The sequence below is a fragment of the Siphateles boraxobius genome, unplaced genomic scaffold (genome assembly GCF_051911475.1).
Source record: "Siphateles boraxobius isolate OS27281-9 unplaced genomic scaffold, OSU_SipBor_1 6, whole genome shotgun sequence".
NCBI classification, from domain to species: Eukaryota; Metazoa; Chordata; class Actinopteri; order Cypriniformes; family Leuciscidae; genus Siphateles; species Siphateles boraxobius.
Window position 1 is genome coordinate 26,997,303 of NW_027509186.1, and position 19,195 is coordinate 27,016,497.

General features: G+C 37.4%; 2 protein-coding genes across 4 annotated transcripts; both read right to left on the minus strand.

The window, feature by feature from the left end:
- Nucleotides 1-203: 203 nt before the first annotated feature.
- Nucleotides 204-8,269, minus strand: ankk1 (ankyrin repeat and kinase domain containing 1). 3 transcript variants are annotated; one of them, XM_077208524.1, is made up of 8 exons: nucleotides 7,948-8,269; nucleotides 7,383-7,662; nucleotides 6,906-7,057; nucleotides 6,748-6,797; nucleotides 6,222-6,377; nucleotides 5,530-5,621; nucleotides 3,138-3,162; nucleotides 1,228-3,021 (listed from the first exon to the last, which is right to left on the minus strand). In XM_077208524.1, the coding sequence occupies exons 1-8, from the start codon at nucleotides 8,142-8,144 to the stop codon at nucleotides 1,766-1,768; spliced, it is 2,208 nt and encodes a 735-aa protein (XP_077064639.1). In that variant the 5' UTR covers nucleotides 8,145-8,269; the 3' UTR covers nucleotides 1,228-1,765. The 3 variants fall into 3 exon arrangements, with proteins under 3 accessions (XP_077064638.1, XP_077064639.1, XP_077064637.1); XM_077208522.1 differs by having other exon boundaries at nucleotides 5,521-5,621; XM_077208523.1 differs by lacking the exon at nucleotides 3,138-3,162 and having other exon boundaries at nucleotides 204-3,021; nucleotides 5,505-5,621.
- Nucleotides 8,270-9,729: 1,460 nt separating this feature from the next.
- LOC143716509 (uncharacterized) lies at nucleotides 9,730-17,920 on the minus strand. Its single transcript, XM_077209066.1, has 7 exons — nucleotides 17,740-17,920; nucleotides 13,605-16,776; nucleotides 12,825-13,058; nucleotides 11,185-11,341; nucleotides 10,719-10,848; nucleotides 10,506-10,611; nucleotides 9,730-9,748 (listed from the first exon to the last, which is right to left on the minus strand). The coding sequence occupies exons 1-7, from the start codon at nucleotides 17,777-17,779 to the stop codon at nucleotides 9,730-9,732; spliced, it is 3,858 nt and encodes a 1,285-aa protein (XP_077065181.1). The 5' UTR covers nucleotides 17,780-17,920.
- Nucleotides 17,921-19,195: the final 1,275 nt, after the last annotated feature.

Sequence of the window (19,195 nt, forward strand, 5' to 3'; positions counted from 1 at the left end):
CACACACACACACACACACACACACACACACACACACACACACACACACACACACACAATACTGAGCAGAATTATTTATAAATTATTATTTTACTCACTTGGAATTAGATACTGTACATAACTTGAAATGATCTTATCCATCCATTTTCAAAACTTATGTAAAATCTCTCTCCAAGAGAAAAACACCTGACAACATGCTGTTACATAAAAAAAGATAATTTATTTTCATATTACTGCATATCAATGAGGGTTGCATCAATCTATGCTGTAGATGTTCTCAAAGCTTTAGTTATTATGCTGACATTAATGAGATATTTAAAGTGTCATGTACATTACAGTTGAGAAGCTGCAGAGCAAACCACAGTCTGTGATAATGGTCTGTATGTGTTCTGATTCCGTCACAAGGCATTAATGTTTTATTAACATATTCACTTGAGGAAAAGTCATTTGATACCAGTTCACACATACTATATATATATATATATATATATATATATATATATATATATATATATATATATATATATATATATATATAACATATGACTGAAATGCAGCAACTTATGACTGAAATGCACCAATATAATAACGTAGAAAGGTTTTTTTTTTTTTGCCCTTTGTATTAAGGACAAAGCTGACGAAAGTGAGGGAAGCCTGCTGTGAAGTGATAAGCATGTTGTCAAACAGGCTTTTTTTGGCTTTTGTCTGTGAATGTAACATGCCAATTGAATGCCACAAATGGTTGTGATTTTTTTTTTTTTTACCCTTAACCTTACTGTACATATGTGTATGTTTGGCATTGGTGGAATTCAATTCATACTAGCATGAATGCATTGAATCATGTTAAATATGATTATCACGTTGTGGTTGACTTTTTTTCTCCTTTTTTTTACTGTGCATGAATTTACAACTTATTTTATTCCTCTTATATGATGTGTTTTAAAGTTGAATGGGATATTCAGCACAAAAAAAGTGTGCAAATAGATTAGATTGTGAACAAATGTGGGCGTTACACACCAGAATGGAGCCAGACTGAATGTAAGTTTGATAAAGGTATTGCAATCTGGCTACTTGGTTAAAGGGATAGTTCACTCAAAAATTTCTCTCCCTCATGTTACAATCATGTATGATTTTCTTTCTTCTGTGGAACGTTAGAGAAGATATTTTACAATGGAAGTCACTTGTGACCAAAACTGTTTGGTTACCAACATTCTTCAAAATATCTTATTTTGTTTTCCGCAGAAGAAAGTAAATCCTACATGTTAGGAACAACACAAGGGATTGTAAATGATGACAGAATTTTCATTATAGAGTAGACTATCCCTTTAGCATTATTCAATAACCTGTGCAAACTTAAGTGTCATCAACAGACAAGGAAAGTAGTTTCAGGGATAGAGCAAGTTATTATGTTTGATTAAATATTACAAACAAACAAACAACTGATTTGTAAGAATAAAATGCTCTGATGAATTATTCACTATAAATAAACTGACGCAATTATGGTTTTTTTGACTTTCATGCTGCTAGTCAAATCCTTAATTCATAACACTTCCATTCCCAGAGCACACCTGAGCTCCAAACCAAACCCAAACAAAGGCGTTAAATTCTAGGAATCTAAATCAAAACAACAGCGAGAGTGTTTATAAGAACAGGCTTTGCAGGAGGAAGGAAATCGATAGCAGAAATCAATGCTGGACTCCCTCTAATGGTAGAGTTATCTGTCACCGAACATGGCTCGCTCTCCGCCAGAGTCTCAACCAGTGTGCTATCTGTCCAGTAGCTCCACAGCTTCTGCATTGTTGCACCGCTGAGCCAAGGTTAAAGCGGTATATCCTTTCGAGTCCTTTATACCCCGCTGTGCATTATTCATCAGCAGGGCTTTGATGATGGGGATGTTGCTGAGCTGGACGGCTAAATGCAATGGAGTTGACTGGCTGTTATTCTGTGCGTTCACATTGGCTTGATGGGATATCAGCTGCAGCACACTAGGGAAGCAGCTACTATTACAGGCTAAGTGGAGGGGCGTCCAGCCGTTATCCTCGGCCAGGTTAGGGTCAGCACCTGCTGTTAGCAGAACTGTCACCACCCCCTCCTGTCCATGATGGCAGGCAAGGTGCAGAGGCGTCCAGCCATCTTTCCCTTGGTCGTTGACTAAGCCATGGTGCTCTTCCAACACAAGGATAGTCTCCGGATGGCCTTTCAAGGCTGCCAGGTGCATGGCTGTCCAATTTTGATAGGTTCTGATGTTGGGGTCGAGTCCGTTACTCAACAGGAGTCTGCAGATACCTGTGTGACCCTTCAGAGCGGCAAAATGAAGGGGACTGTAGCTTTGCTTATCGACTGTTTTCAGATCAGCCCCACTATTAACCAGCAAACGGGTCACCCTGAAGTGCCCCTCATCTGCCGCTAAGTGTAGGGAACTGGACTGAAGGTTATCCTTTTTGTTGACATCAGCTCCCTTTTTGAGCAAGAGCTTGACGATCTCTAAATGGCCATAAATGCAAGCCACGTGAAGTGGCGTACGGCCAGACTGGTGCTCCTGCTCATCTACGGCATCCAGACGCGGGAACAAGATTCTCACAATGTTCTCGTGGCCATTCTGAGCAGCTAGATGAAGAGGTGTCCAGCCGTCCATCTCCTTGGCATCGGCTCTCGCCTTGTTTTCCAACAACAGGCGAGTGGCTCTGTCATCGCCAGTCTGTACGGCAAAATGCAGGGCAGTCCACTGGTCGCCATCGCTGAGGTTGACATCAGCCCCGCGCTCTATCAGCAAGCTGTAGATGTCGTAAAACTTGTGGAGAACTGCAACAATGAGTGGGGTGTAGCCTTTTACACTCTGGCAGTTCACAGAGGCTCCTAGATCTAGGACCATCCGCACGCTTTCTTTGTCCCCGCTTGCAACGGTGTGATGAAGGAGAGTGTTGTTGTCTTGGAAGAGCGTCGATACATGCTCTTTTCGCAGATCATTCTTAAAGCTCTGAAAGTCTTTTCTTATAAGCAGAGAGTGAATGCTAGAATCATCTGTAATGAATAGAAATAAAATGGGACGGTGGACAGTTTTATATACAGTAATAGTGCGTTAGTACAGTTTGTACAGAAAGTAAGAAAGACATTGACTGTGAGAACAAAATACTTGCCTGAAGAGTCAGCTGTTTTCTTTGGCTGATGGAGAGAAAGCAAAATTAAATTCATGTTTCATTTATTGTGTGACTAGGAAATATATAGTTGTTGTCATGGATTTTCAAAAAATGTGTGTTTTTGTGCAGTTTTTGTTGTGCTGATCGATGTGGCAGTAAGTACGTTTATATTCATGCAGAATATAATTGAACAGTTATAATTGAACTATAGTGCTTTCTTTTGCGTACTTGAGCTATAGTCTTTGGGCCAGATTTACCAACTGCTTGCGCAAGCGCAAACCCTCTTTTGGCGTTAAAAACTACTGTCAGGATTTACTAAGATTTACTAAGTTTACTCTAGTCAATTTACTGGTATTTGTACCATTATTCACCACCCAAAAAAAGCATGTCTTAAACCAGACGCTAAGTTGCGCTGCTCTTGGTAGATTGCATTGGTCATTATGGAAATGATCCCACTGTGTCTGTGTTCTTTAATTTGCGCGTCATCAGTAGATCACGCACAGAACTTTCCACTCCCATCGGTACAGGTTTGGAATTGCGCTCTCACGCTAATTTGCCCTGTTTAGTAAATCTGGCCCATAATCTCTAAAAAGTTGAAATTATTGAAAATATACACAACACTAAGGCACACTGAAGTACGATTAACATATATAAATGCTGGACAGATCCTAGCTGCTATCGCATTATCTAGGTCTGTTAGTTCGACTTTGCAGAAACCGCAATGATACGATTTCAGTCAGACTAAGGTTCTTATAAATCAAGCACTACTATAAGTCTTCATTAAACTGAAACAAGAACAAAACTGATGTTTTTTTCCAGAGAATGCAGGTCGCCGGTTGTAGTCTTGAAAGATAATCTTTATAGCTAATACACGTTGTGCATCATTACTGATGTTTGAAGGAAACATACAACACTGACGCCAACTGTAGTTCGATTAACGTGTATAAATGCTAGACGAAGCCAAGCTGCAGTTGCATTAGGTCTAAGTCTGTTTGTCCGACTTAAAGGGATAGTTCACCCAAAAATTAAAATTCTGTCAGTATTTACTCACCCTCATGTTGTTCCAACCCCGTAAGACCTTTGTTCATCTTCGGAACACGAATTAAGATATTTTTGATGAAATCTGAGAGCTGGATCACTCCTCCATACTAGTCCATAGGCTTCTTCAGGGATTAAAACTTGCCAGCTCCGAAAAGTTATTAAAGGCATCGTTAAAATAGTCCAAGTGACTACAGTGGCTCAATCTTAAGTTTATCAAGCGACGAGAATACTTTTTGTGTGCAGAAATAATGACTTTATTTCAACTATTAATTTCCTTCTCTGTTGGCCTCTAGTCAGTTAACCCTAGTATGATTGCTTAGAGCTACGTCACGCGTAGGCTCACTATTGGCGACGCTGGTCATGTGTGTGATGCATGTGACGTACGACAACAGAAGCTTACGCTATTATACTAGTGAACTGACTCGAGGCCCACAGAGAAGGAAATGAATAGTTGAAATAAAGTCTTAATTTTGGTTTTTTTTGCGCACAAAAAGTATTCTCGTCATTTGATAAACTTAACATTGAGCCACTGTAGTGTTTAAACGATGTCTTTAAGAACTTTTCGAGGCCGGCAAGTTTCAATCCCTGAAGAAGCCTATGGAGGAGTTATGGAGGAGTGATCCAGCTCTCAGATTTCATCAAAAATGTCTTAATTCGTGTTCCGAAGATGAACGAAGGTCTTACGGGGTTGGAACAACATGAGGGTGAGAAAATACTAACAGAATTTTAATTTTTGGGTGAATTATCCCTTTAAGCCCTATTCGCACTGGATATTACCTGGTGAACTCTAGTCATTTGTAATAATTGCGGAGGTTGTCTGTGATCTTAATCCCGTGTGAATCGGCCATGTCTGTAATTTGTAAGGTAAAAAATCATCAGAAGAGCGAAAACAAAAAGAGTGATTAGATGGAGATGTACAGCAGCATGCGGTAAGGAACATTATTCTGTTTATGATATATCATACAGCTAGACCTATAACGACAAGACATTTCCAAGCAATAGCCTATTGACATCATATCCGGAAGATAAGTCAGTAAATTCGAGTAAAATCACAGGCTTCGCTTATCCAGTGCAAATGCATATGCATCCACTAATACATAATTAGTATTATAGATAATACTAATCCAGTGCGATTTCCAATTTCCAATCCAATTTCAGTCGGACTAATGTGGTTACGACATTTAAAAAAGACAAATTATGGCTTTAGTTTGAAAGAATTGTCAGTTTGGTGTAAAAAGTTTTGCTTATGAATATTTTGCACTGTTTAATATTTCTCATGCTAACACCTTATGTGTGCTGATGGAGTAGTGTGGTCTAAACATGCACTGGAGGAGTCACTTACGTTCAATACCTGTTCAGGCAGACGCTTTCTTATCGCACCCCCAGAAACAGTGTCTGGTATTTTCAAGACTTCACTGAGGACTTCAGTTACCCGAACGATCTCTGCAGAAAAATCGAGATGATGCAGCTGAATGTCACTTCGGGAAACATTTTTACTCTTGCCTTGTTTAGGCCTTTCCACGCAAGACTGATCATTTGGAAAAAATTAGCAAATGGCCAGCCAATGATTGACAGCCTTTTAGCTACTCTTATAGAGCATCTTAATTGGCAGTGTAAAATGCGAGATAAAATTGTAGCGAAGGGGTCATAACTGGTCTAATTACACTGCACTTTTAGTAATCTCATGTACACGATTAATCATATTCAGCTCATTATTCAATACAACACTGCAACAAAATTAGCAGAAGCTTATTATACTAATGCTCTTGACAGACATTGAATATTAAAATTCATAAGCGTTATCACTAATTTAATTACACCTTTTACTGAAGGTGACCTGATAAAGATGCAATCGCAGAGGAACAGGGAGGTTCATAAGAGGTGCAACAATGTTGGTTCATTGCTCATTGTTATTTCAGAAGGAATAAGAGCAGAGAGACAACCGAGCAAACTTCTACTGAGGCTTCAGGAATGCATTTTGTCTGTTTGTAATGGAGCACAATTCTTCATTAAACAGAAGCAAGAAAAAAAAAGGTTTGTTACCACAGAAAGCAGGTCGCCGCCTGCAGTCTTGGTGCCAGCATTGCTGCATGACACCGATCATGTCCTCGCACTCAGGGGGCTTGACTTCAGGGATCTTCTCTACACCAGGCCTTTTGCCAGATGACACTTTGATTAATATTTCTGTCATAGTCAGACCTGAGGCAAGAATAATAGAACAAATTGCTTGGAGTGTTATATTAACTCCAAATAATGAGTTTAACAATACAAACACAGCTTGTGCTTCAAGCACTCTCATAACAAACAGAGTGTAAAAGGCATTTGCTATGAATTCAGTACAAAAGTGGCCTGAAACTCATTTTCTTCAATGAAAGATGCTTCAGAAATTCTGACTATCAACCTCAGGTGGTCAAAATAAATATTATATGAGCTGTTTTGTTTTGTTTTGTTTGTTTTTTTTCAATCCTGTTATCAATGCTATTTTCTTACAATGACTTGGGTTGTATGACAAATGCAACATTACAATTTCAAATCTGTGGAAAGTGCCAAAATTAGGAACAATATTTACCTTGATACGAGCGCTGTTGAGTGAGAATTTCCCACAAAATAATAGAAATGCTGCAAAGTGAGAATGGTTAGATGATTATTTCATGGCATATCATAACTCATTGCCAGATTATCAATTTATGAACATACCATAATGTTCTTTAAGTTATGAACTCTCACCTGTACACATCATACTTCATTCCAGGAGGTTCAGGATTCTGGCTAAAGGTCTCTGGAGGCACATAGTTTATGTTCCCTCGAGCTGTCAGGTGTTCAATAAACTCAGTCTTACTAGAGAACTCCTCCCATTTAATGAGGCCAAAATCTGAAATCTTTAAAGAGAAAATATATCCTAAAACTGCAACAACACTATAAGAGAAATTATATCCTAAAACTGGAACAACACTATAAGAGAAAATATATCCTAAAACTGCAACAACACTATGAGGTTGTATATTTTAACGTAACATATTGCATATATGTAGAAAGTAACATTAACCAATAATAATAAAAGTTGTAACTAATGTTATCATATATACAACCTTATTTTAAAGAGTTAGCAAAACCACTAGCTCTCTTTCTTGTAAAGGCTCTCTTTTTTTTTTACCAGAAATTACTTCAGATATATTTTAAAACATGACATAGTATCTGACTCACCTTTACGTGAAGATGATCATCAAGAAGAATGTTAGCTGGTTTCAAGTTTAAATGAAGGATGGGCGGTTTCATGCTGTGCAGAAAATTCATACCCATCGTCATCTCATGGATCATTTGGAACTTCTTGGGCCACATTAAGAAATGACTGCTGAGAAGATTATCCAAGGATCCCTTTCTCATATATTCCATCACTAAAGCAGGCGGATCTTTGCTTATTCCATAAATGGAGATTAAATAATTGAACTTCATTCTTCCAATTTTGGACATCTCTATCATGTTCCTATTGGGTCATAACGTAAAATAATTGATAATAAAATAATATATATGGTATATGCAAATATTTTATATAAAGAGCAGACAATACCAATAACAACACAAAATACAAATATAATCAGAACTACAAAAATACAGACAATATAACATACAGTTTAATATATACATATTTAAATTTACTGTAGCTAGCTTTCAATGAAACTGTCAGTTTATAATACTTCTATCATTATGGTAACTGCCAACAACTTACAAATAACAGTATATCTTTTTCTAATCTCACGTGTAATTGTACCTGTAATCATCATTGGTTGAAGTCTTTAAGGCACACGTTTCCCGCAAGACCTTAAGCTTCACCTTATAGACTCGACCAAACTTGCGCTCAACCACTTTCTCCCAGTCATTTTCAAACTCGTCTTTTTTAAAATGAGTAATTCTCTCCAGGCAGCCATCACTGAAAGAATCCTTTACACTTGAATTATCTGCTGTCATTTTGTTTTCCAGGCTCAGGAAATGAAGACTCTTTCCTTCAACATTTCTTCTTGGCACGCAGAAACCAGGTCAAGGAAATGCATATTAAACAAAAAGGACTGCTGGTTTTGGTGGGAGGAGTCGGAGCACTGATCATTAGAATAGAAATGCAACAAAACCAGTTTTGAATGAGTTACACAGGTGAGGTTGAGAGATTTATTCGAGACACCTGATAACTGGATATACCAGCTTCATGTTTTTACAGCAGGGATTGCCTCATAAGCCATGTTTGTGGTTTGTTGTTAGGGAAGAAGCTGCATTTTGTTTAATATAATTTAGTGACATGTCCAAAAATATTTGATGCTAAATATATAATTGAAGGGTTAAATGATTAATTATCTTACAGCTCAACACTGTTTTATCAACACAACTTAAACACAATTTAGTGCAAAAAAATGCATGCCACATTTTCGTTATAATTACTATTGTTCTTTGGAAGTTTTCCCACTGTACATTAATCTCTCAAGCACTGCATCTTGAATTTCTTGACACATTAGCAAAAACCTGCGAAGTGAATGTTATTCTAAGTCAAAGTGTGATGCAAATTAACCTTTAATGGCAGGTTTTCAAAAATAAAGTAATAATATTAATAACGGTAATTAAAAATCAAGCGGCGAGCAGCACTTTTGAACTGAGGGGACGATGCCATGCCTCTTCAGCGTTCTTGTAAGGCTTCGAAGGAGAGACTTGGCATGCAGCCGCTGTGATTCAGGCTTTGTCCTCCACTCGAAGAGACACTTCATCCTTTAAAAGGTGCACAAAGCCAGCCAACACGTTTCAACATGAATACAGAATCTGTTGATTTTCTTCTTGGGTATATATTGATGCAAGGACCAGATTCAGTCATGACATGCCATAAATGTTCTACTTTTAAATAATGCTATGAAGTTTGTATGAATTTTCAGTATACAGTTCGCAAAGCAGTTTAAACTGTTATAAATGAACTTTTACCACGAAAGGTAATGCAATCAATAAGCTAATTACCTTAATTATTGAGGGAGTAATTACGCATTAAACAACCACAAGTGTTTCTAACGGCCTAGTTCTGCTATTTCAAAGATTTAATATTGAAGCTTGTTTTTTTCCAGTTCTGTGACATATTCGCTTAGTTTCCTGTTGGGCCCATTTTGATTGTACTTTCAATTACAAGAAGCTATTATGTTTTTTATTAAGTGATCTTCAAAGACAGTAAATCTGATTCGCCCCTAGGTTGTCCCAGCCTGACGGTGGGATTTACATAGAGATGCATCTCAAAGGCAATGTCTGCTTGTTACTACTTAATTGCTTCTTTTTTTATCCAACGCCGATTATTTGAGAAGGAAACACATGGAGTGAAATCTAATAAGCAGCTGAACAACATATCTAACTTTTGTGAGCGCTGGGGTAGTGATACATAACGAGAATCATTCATGTATATCTTTGACATCAGCAAATCGTGCATTAAAGAATGGTAATTGTCAAAACAGCTAAGAAAGTAGACAGTGGTAGGATGAACAACCCAACTGAGGGTTAGAGGGACAATTCACAAAAAAAAGAAAATCTGTCATCATTCCAAACCTTTTTTTCTGCAGAACACACACACATAAAATATATTTTGAGAAATGCTGTTTTTTATACATACAATGAAAGTCAATGGGGTCCAATCCTGTGTAGGATATGACAGATGTTTATAAACATTCTTCAAAATATCTTTTGTGTTAATGCGGTCAAATTTCGTAGGCAAAAAAGGTCCATTGTCTATTGTCAATAGTGTAGCCATGTATAAAGCACAGCTCACACTGAAGTCTCTTTCAAACCAATTAGCATTCTGTTGGACAATCTGCGTGAGCAATTTGAACAATTATGTGGGGAAAACTTTTGCACTCAAACAAAATTCCCAATCACATGGATTGCTACTGAAATTAGTGGATTGCGTCAGAGGAAATTTGGAGAACAAAGGTAATTATGACTGGACTTTTAAGGTTTTGAAACGACATAACGGTGAGTTATGTGAATTATCCCTTTAAAATCTGCATGTGTGACAAAAGTATTCACATTGAAATGGTTAATTGGCATGTATTTTTAACATCTCTATTGTAATACCCAAAGCTTGACACTTTCATGCAGAATAAATGAATATTCAAAAGAACTTTGGGTTACTTTTAACAATGTTAAAAGTTTCATTAGTTTCCCAGTGCAACAACTAAACATAATGATGAGCAATTCAAAAACTGTCATATAATGATTGAGTGCTCGATGCAGATTTTAGTCAGGTTGGCTGGCTTGCAGTGAGCTCTGTTCTGTTAGCATTCACAAAGGCCCCTGGACCAGCAGTAGGCAGACCTTTGCAAACAACGTCTGTTCCCAATCCAGACAAGCAATAGAGCCAAACACGCCAGCAAACAGCCGGCCGCTGAGCTGATAATCACCACCATGGCTTCAGTGTCATCTGTACGGCATTAACAAACCAAATCAGACCGACAGTTCGGCTGGAATATCTTCCCATTAGTTTGTTTTATTACACCACTAGAACAACTTGGTAATACAGTACGTTACCTGCTGTTTCAGAGGCTGATGAATTGTCTGCTCCTTTCAAAACAGGGCCGAAAGAAATGCGGTTTCCCGTGCTGCTGAAGATAGCTCTCGATTCCTCTCCGAGACGTGTATTTCGATGCTGCACACACTGCTAAGATGTGAAATGGATAACCAATAATGTTATCATCCTGAAATCAAGCCATTATATGGCGCAGACATAAATTCCCTGAACTTCTGCTACTTTAAACTTGTTTACAGACTCGGCGAGTTATTCTGTTAGCCTACGAACTGCCGACCACTAACTTTCTGTCTTGCAGTGACAGAGTAACAAGCTGCAGAATATCATTTATTTAGAAACTGCAGATGCTGTCATCAAAAGAGGGAGAGTAATGAAAAGTAGAACATTTTTCAGGAGAAATATTGAGACCTCTTCAACAGTGATAAATGATCCCCAAGTTTTCATCTGTGAGGCCGGTTTGAGACTCACCCTCTCGCACTCAGAATGGTTCCTCAAGCACACACTCAGGTCACAGTGCAGGTAAGCGGTGGAGTAATTGATCATCTGGAAAAGACTGATGGTGAAGCTAGCCCTCTTTGACAGGACGCTAGGAAGCAGTCTAATGCCATGAGGCTCTATAGGCAGCCTGAGGGAGAACAAATCAAAGAGACGCATTAGCTCAGATGGCACGCACATTGCTAAAATAATGAACTGGACGAGCGATGCAAACAGAGGTGAAGGCATGACAATTAAATCCTGTGGATGGAGTGCTGTATGTAGATTTTTGATAGTTCTATGTTCTGATATTCATCTTATTGATGTTATTTGGAACGATTTCATTCATGCATTCATCAAAATTTTTTAAAAAAAGAGCTTAAAATCAAAATGTCATAACTGGATCTTGCAGTGAAATGACAGACTTCTCTCTGTTGATGTATGCCGGACTTCTCCAATTATTTGGTCCTCATAAACCATGCCCCTTCCTGTTAATCGACTGAAAGCTTGCATTTAGATCTGCCTCCATCCGGATCCAATCAACACCCGATGTATGGAATTAAGTTCCCACCCCCCACCGGATAAAAATAAACTTCATGCGTAAATGAAAAAAATAAGTTATGTGAACACATAACTTATTTTTTTCAGTTACACATGAAGTTTATTTACTTAATAATTTTAAGGTGACAGGTTTCCTCACTTTTTTTAAATTTAAGTCAAATGATCACTTTTTACAGTGTGCCTGTGTCATTGTCTAAAATTCTTGCACTAAGCCTCGCTGTTCTGTATATGTCAGTGAGAGAACACTACTTGTACTTATGTACTGTAAACAGCATATAGTGCAGAGGTATGCAAAATGGGAAGCACCGGCGTCCTCCCTCTGAACCTTTATCAGCTGTTGTTGAATTTCCCCAGAGCAATTTACAAAAATGAGTGGTTTATATAGTTTTGTTATGTTTTATATACTTAATGTGTCTTGTACATTATTTACTTTTCCTTTTTATTTGAAGAAATCCTACCTCCAATGTCTCCCTGATTGAGAGACAATTTTGCCAAGCAAAAACACATTACTGTACTTCCAAAATATAGAATTTTGAAAGAATTTACCTCATAGATTATTGTTTTGATAAAAGATTAAGTACACAACTCTACTGAAAGTACACACTGTGCTGTCTCTGGATATTAGCGTCAGTGTGCTTTTGGCAACAGAGCCGAGACACTCACAGAAAGTGAATACTTCACACACCAGAAACAGACATCAGCAGTTTACTGTTCTGCTCTGACCACACAACTTTCAGCTCAATATAAGGACATGCTTCGCCCAGGATTTTTTTAGGGAATTTTTTTTTCGCCCAAGATTTTTTTCGCCAGTTTTAGGGAATGTTTCTTAGCCAATCGTTATAATGCTGTTCCCCTGTGATAAGGTGACCAGTTAAAACGTAGCTGAGTCATATAAACAGGAACTAATGCTGATGTATTAAACCTTCACATAAAAACGAGGGAGATGGGATCCCTATAATCCAGCCATGCTCGGACCACGTAGCTGATTTGGTACCATAATGTGAAATGTGGCCTGGTTCAAGGGCACCATGTGATTTGAGTTAATCTAAAATAACCTGAGAGGAGCACATTACCTGGAAAAAATGCAGCAGGTGGTGTTAAATTCATCTAGTCTGCCAGTAGGCGAGAGGCAGCAGGATTTTATCTCTAGGTTGACCTGGCTGTTATTTGTTTTGAGGCTGATGACGACATGCAGGTTTCCTAGGGCAGGAATGAGATCTCCGGGCATGATATCTCTCTCCAAGTTCAGACTCATCTCTGCTGTGTAGTTGCCAGTACCGCAGATATCATCAGAGATTTGCGCCTGACTGGAAGAAGACAATCAGACGGTCAAAATCCAATTGAGTGCAGTGAAAATTAATCATGTTGACTACAGTTTATCACCATGCTGGCATCTCTACAGATTGCATCTGTACTCGTGGAGCTAAAGTTTATTCAGTATCGTCCCATCCACAACAACAGCAGCCATACTTCTTTGTCAAATTTAAATAAAATAAATAACAAATAAAAAAACTAATGTAATTTTCTAAACAAACAAACAAGCAAACAAAAGTAGTTCACCAGATAATACTGATGCAAGTGGGACACTAAAGTGAGACATGATTTTTTCATTGTGGTTGTGTTTGCCATTTTGTGTCTCATTAATCGCGTTAACAAAGTAGTCCAATTAATCAGATCATTGATTAATAATCAATCAATCAATCAACCAATCAATCAATCAACCAATCAATCAATCAACCAACCAACCAACCTACCTACCTATCTATCTGCTTATTGATCTAGCACAGCACAAATGCTAATAAAATTGTTTCTGTTACACATTAAAAAGTGATTGAAGAGTTCTGAATCATTACCCACTGAGAGAATCGGATGATATAACCGTCCTCTTCCAGTTTATTACAGGTAGATCTGCCACAAACTCAGTAGATCTCCCTGAGTCACTTTCAGCCAATGGAGTGGTGGCATGTGAAATATCTTCACTAACTCCCCTAGAGGGTAATGAACCATTGGGGAACAATTGTTTCTCTGTACTTGAGAAACTCAAATCCGTGTGGACGAGAGGAGAGAACTTTTCCCCAGTAACAGCAGACAGCGCAGTCCGCCCAATGTGTTTTTGTACATCATCTGTTGTGTCTAAACTGGACATTTCATTAGATGGAAAGTTCGATTGTGTCGTTTGTGATTGCCGATTTGCTGTTGAGGAAAAATCGGTCTGGTCCTCAGTTAAAGACAAATGTTCTTTATGCAACACATTCTGCATTTGAAAAGGAAACAAAGGAAAAGTTGTTCCATTGGATGATTCAAGGGGTGACGTGTTCAGAGCCCCTTCTGGATGTGCCGCAGCTGTTGTGTGCCAACTGATGCTAGAAATTTGGCTGGATGTCATGTTCTGAGGATGCTCCTTAACATCTGATAAATTTACAAACATGTGATGTGATAAAAGTGAATTTTTGTGGTTGTCTTGTCCACTTTTATGCGCTATTAATGGCCCAATAGACACTGAAGGTGAAGCAGAGAGGGTCAAATGTTGTTTAAACTCTGTAATCAAGTGAACATTGGGGGAAACAGATGTGTGAATTGGGTATAAAACAATCTTGTGCGGAATTGGCGTCAACATGGTTTGATTCGTGCCTTCAACTGAAAGACTGTTCTGATCATGGGGTTTCAGAGTTGTTGGTTTAACCATGTCATCTCTCTTTTTTAAGTATGACTCAATCTGAAGTACAGATTGTGTTTGCGGTGTTTCTGTGAGAAATATCTCTCCAGGGTGAGCTTCAATAAGCCGCTGGACGGATGGGATACTGCTAACTGTGTAGCTGCCGAAAAAAAGCATCACAGTCCCTCTTGGGTTTTTAAGATCTTGTTGTTTGTCGTCTAACGGCAAAGCAATATTTCCAGTTGTCAAGGAGTGATTTGAAAAGGCGTCTTTGCTATTACTTTTCTTAGAGATGGACAAAAGTTTTAAGAGAACTTTGGTATCTGTTGTCACAGTATTTTGTGACTTACCAAAAGGTGTTGGTAGCAGAAAGGACTTATTTTGTGGAACTGCACGAGCGAGATGGGAGATGTTGGCAAAAGACAGCCGTGGTTTTAAAAACATAGTTATTGTAAGGAAGGTCTTTGTTGTGGATATGTTGCTGTTAGAAAGTGGGACCGTAACATGTGACATCTTTTTGTTGATTGTGGTTGCATTTACTGTTTCGTGTCCTGTGTCCAATGTACTTGAGTTCATGTTTGGCCTCTCAGATATGATGAATGGGACTTTTTGTGACCCACCGTACTGTTGGTTTTGGTTAGTAGATTTGAATTTAGAGAAGCTTTCCATATTTGTAAATCTCTTCAGAGTTGCAGACGTAAATGAAGGTGGAATCGATTCATGAGATTGAACTGATACAAAAGGCTTTAATCTCTCTGTGGGGAAAAAATTTTGAGGCTCTTGAGGCTGATGATCGTTCACTTTGAAGACATGAAACACATTCTTAAGCTTTGTCAAAGGTGGAAGAGACACTGCAGTAGATAATTCATCAAACTGATTGAGGTGTTTTGAAGTGTCTTCTTGAGTTGAAATGGTTCGAAGAGCAGCAAGTGAACTTTTAGTCTGTTTCATGAATATTCGCTTATTTGCTATAGTTGCTTCCTCAGCGTTGGTAAATGAGGCAGTACTAAAGGCTATCAATTCACTCAGATGAACTGGAAAATGATCCATTCTGTTCCGTTTCTCTGTCACAGAGATATTGGATGTTCTGGCTTCTTTGGAACAAAGATCTGACGTTTTGAGTAGAGAAGAGTTTTGAGCGACCAAAGAAAGGTCACTTTTATTCAGGCGATGAACGAAACTGTTTGGTGAGGTTTGGAGCGTTGGTTTAATTTGACGCTCTTTACTTGATTTGGTGTAAAAAATTGATTTGCTTTCTAGTCCATCCCTCGCTGAGACAATTCTATGCACGGAGTCAGATATCAACAGCGAGGCCACAAATTGTTTTGTCATGTGCATTTCGCCAGCAGCTGTTTCCATGTTTGAAAAATAATTCAGCGTGGTTGCGTCTGGAATCTTTGTTGGGGTCAGCTTTGAAGCAGAGAATAAAAAGATTGAGTCTGGGTGCTTTAGTGACACCCCGAAGGGTTTTGGTTCATTGGTGCTAGGATTTTTGCTGCTTTCTATCATTTTATTAACTATTACTTGGCTGGTTGATTTCACTTGTAATGGAGTATCAAGGATCACTGAACTTGGTGAAAGCAGATTCTTCAGTTCTTTTGGCTCATGCTCAGATCCATTTTTTGGATTTTGACCAAGCTCAGTGGTTAAAAGCCCTAAACCCTGCAAAACTGTAAACTGCATAATGGTCGAATGATTCTTATTTAAAGAAGCCTCTTCAGAACGATTCAGAGGATTATCAGCTCTAAACGACTCCAGAGTCCAATTTTCAGTCTTGTTTTTGCCCTGTCTTTCCACACTCTTGTTTGATTCCCCAAGGTTATCAATTACTGCTGGATCAGAGGCTGATACCATGGGAATGACTCTTTGATTCTTGCTTTCCAGTGAAGCGTGAAAAAAAGCTGAGATCTTTTCCCTGCCTCTGGACAGATGAGCAGCAGGCATCATGGTATCATTCATCATTGACTCAAATTCTGCCTCAGCTGAGGGACGAGGCCTTCCCTCATCATTGGAGATCAATGAGAGGTCTTCTTTGGACTGAAACGGCTTCACTGCAGTACCATCATTACCCGTGAAATGTGAACCTGTACCATAAGCTAAGACAATTGGCCCATTTGAGGTAATTGCATCTTTATCAGTGGTTGTGGTTGCATTTACTGTACTTGAGTGCTTCCTCTCATGTGGATGGAACAAATCTGTCCCTGGAGAACTGATTACAGACACAGTCAGGTGAGCAGGGCTTTCGGTGGAAACTTTTCCACTGTTGTCACTGGAGCTGTTTTGCTCTTCTGATGGCATAGTTATTATGAAGGTTGTGCTCTCGGTTTGCAGGGACCGAAAGCCTTGTAGGTCCTCCTCCTTAGCACTCACTGAAAAGTAGCAGAGTTGCAATTTTGCTTGTGAGATGGCTCATAAAATACACATAAATACCTATAGTGTAAACAATTCAAGAGGCATTCAAATTTTACGACCGAATACACAAAAAAAATTAGATACAGTTACAATTATTGCATGCATAAGGATTTCCGTAACATTACAAACGAGTGAGTTGCAGCATTTGCCATATCTAATGAATAATTCAGTGTTATTTATTAGACAGAAATGTGTTAAATGTTTTGGGAAATTAAGTGATCTCTGAATAGTTACAACCGCTGGACAGGAAAATGTAGAAGCACAGAACTGAACACACAAGAACGGGTCCATAACGCTGTATTGAATTGAAACATTTACTTCTAATCTAATCAATAGTGCTCTTACATCACAATTAAATAGAGACTTTTTTTTGATACCTAATTGGTGGGTATAATGCGTAAGCCTCAAAATTATAATTATATACTTTTAATTATACAAAAATATCCACTACTGTATATTAAATTATAAATTACAAAATGTATAATTTCTTTAAAGAATAATTGTATGATTTCTTTATAACAATATATATATAATAATATAATGTAATATAAATAAAATTAAAAAAATAAATAAATTGTAATTGTGCATATATATATATATATATATATATATATATATATGCATAATTACAATTTAAATATTGTTTAAATTTTATTTATATTATATAATTTTATTTACATTATATAATGTGTGTGTATATCTATACACACATTATATTCATTTATTACATATTTAGTCAGAATATGTAAATAAATAAATTACTATTTTTATATAAAACAATATAAAAAATAGTTAATTTTATAGTTTATAAACTACAACTATATTTTCTAAACTATAATATCTTTAATAAATCATGTCTATAACTTGACATTTACTGTGCTGATCACAGCAGTTATTGAAGACAAACTTAGTGTACATACCTGTGAGTCCAAAAATGAAAAATATGTAACCAATCCCCATGCTTAATCTTCTCTCTTGGTTTCTTTTAAGCTACACATAAGCTACACATACATAACATTATAATGAAACTACATTGAGATGCACAACACAGGATACTGTCCCAACACAGCTCACACCAAACTCTCTGAAGGAGCCTACTGTGAGCTTTACCTTCCTCTCTTGTCATTTATAAGTAGATTAGATTACTGACACGTGAACAAAAGCAAGCTGAGAAAATGAAACGGATTTCTGCGTCAGTAGAATCCCTCATCATCCTCATCGTGTTTGACTGTGTATAATTTTTCATGAGCATGTCGGCATGCGTGAGCTGCTATGATAAGCTAGTATCCGAGTCATCCATTATTAAACAGATTCAGATAAGACTCAAAGAAAGTGTAGAGCAGTGGTTACCAACCTTTCTTCCAGGAGACCCCTATTTAAACATTAAACATTTTTAACGATGAGCAAACTCATTTGTTACATTTTTAAAAATTGCAACAACAGAAACATTATTAGTTCACACAAAAAAATGAAAATTCTGTCATAATTCACTCACCCTCATGTCGTTCCAAAACCTGTAAAACTTTTGTTTATCTTCGGAACACAAAAGAAGATATTTTAATGAAATATGAGAGATTTCTGTCTCTCCACTGACAGTACACGCAACTACTTTGACTCTTCAAAAAGTTCATAAAGAGATCATAAAAGTAATCCATATGAATTATGAGTTGTTCAGTCCAAATTTTCTGAAGAGATACGGTAGCTTTAAATGATGAACAGATTGAATTTAACCTTTTAAGAAAAATAAAAAGAAAGGGGTTTCATTTCTTATCAGATTTGGTAATACAGGCACCAAACAGAATTTCCATAAACAAAGCTGTTTCAGCCAATGGAATGGTGTCCCAAGGACACAATTTTAAGAGCCTTCAAAAATAAAACTGTGAACAGGTAAAATACTATTGTAATACTATTGTAATTACTATTATTAAAATACTAAATACTGTACTATTATCTAAAAAGCTGTGATAGGTAATGTAAACGTAAATTAGTGATAGGCTTGCAAAAAACTATTTAGTTTGAAGTCAATTGTCATCAACGTTGGCTTCTGTTGTATTCCACAAAAGAAATTCAGTCATACAGATTTGGAACAACATGAGGAGTAAATGATGACAGTATTTCAATTTTTTGGTGAACTACCCCTTTCATTTAATGTAGTTAGTTTAACACAAGTTTTAAAAAAAACTTACAGCACATTTAAGGATAGAGGTGCACCATCTGAAACAAAATCTAAAATATGTGTTGTTAAGTGTTATATTGCAGTCTGTTTGTCAAATCCTCTCCCAAACCCTGGATTACACTGTCAGACTCATTTCTGCTAAACCTATTTGAATTGTAACAATTTTACTTTTTCTCATTACATCATCAAATGCTTTCTAA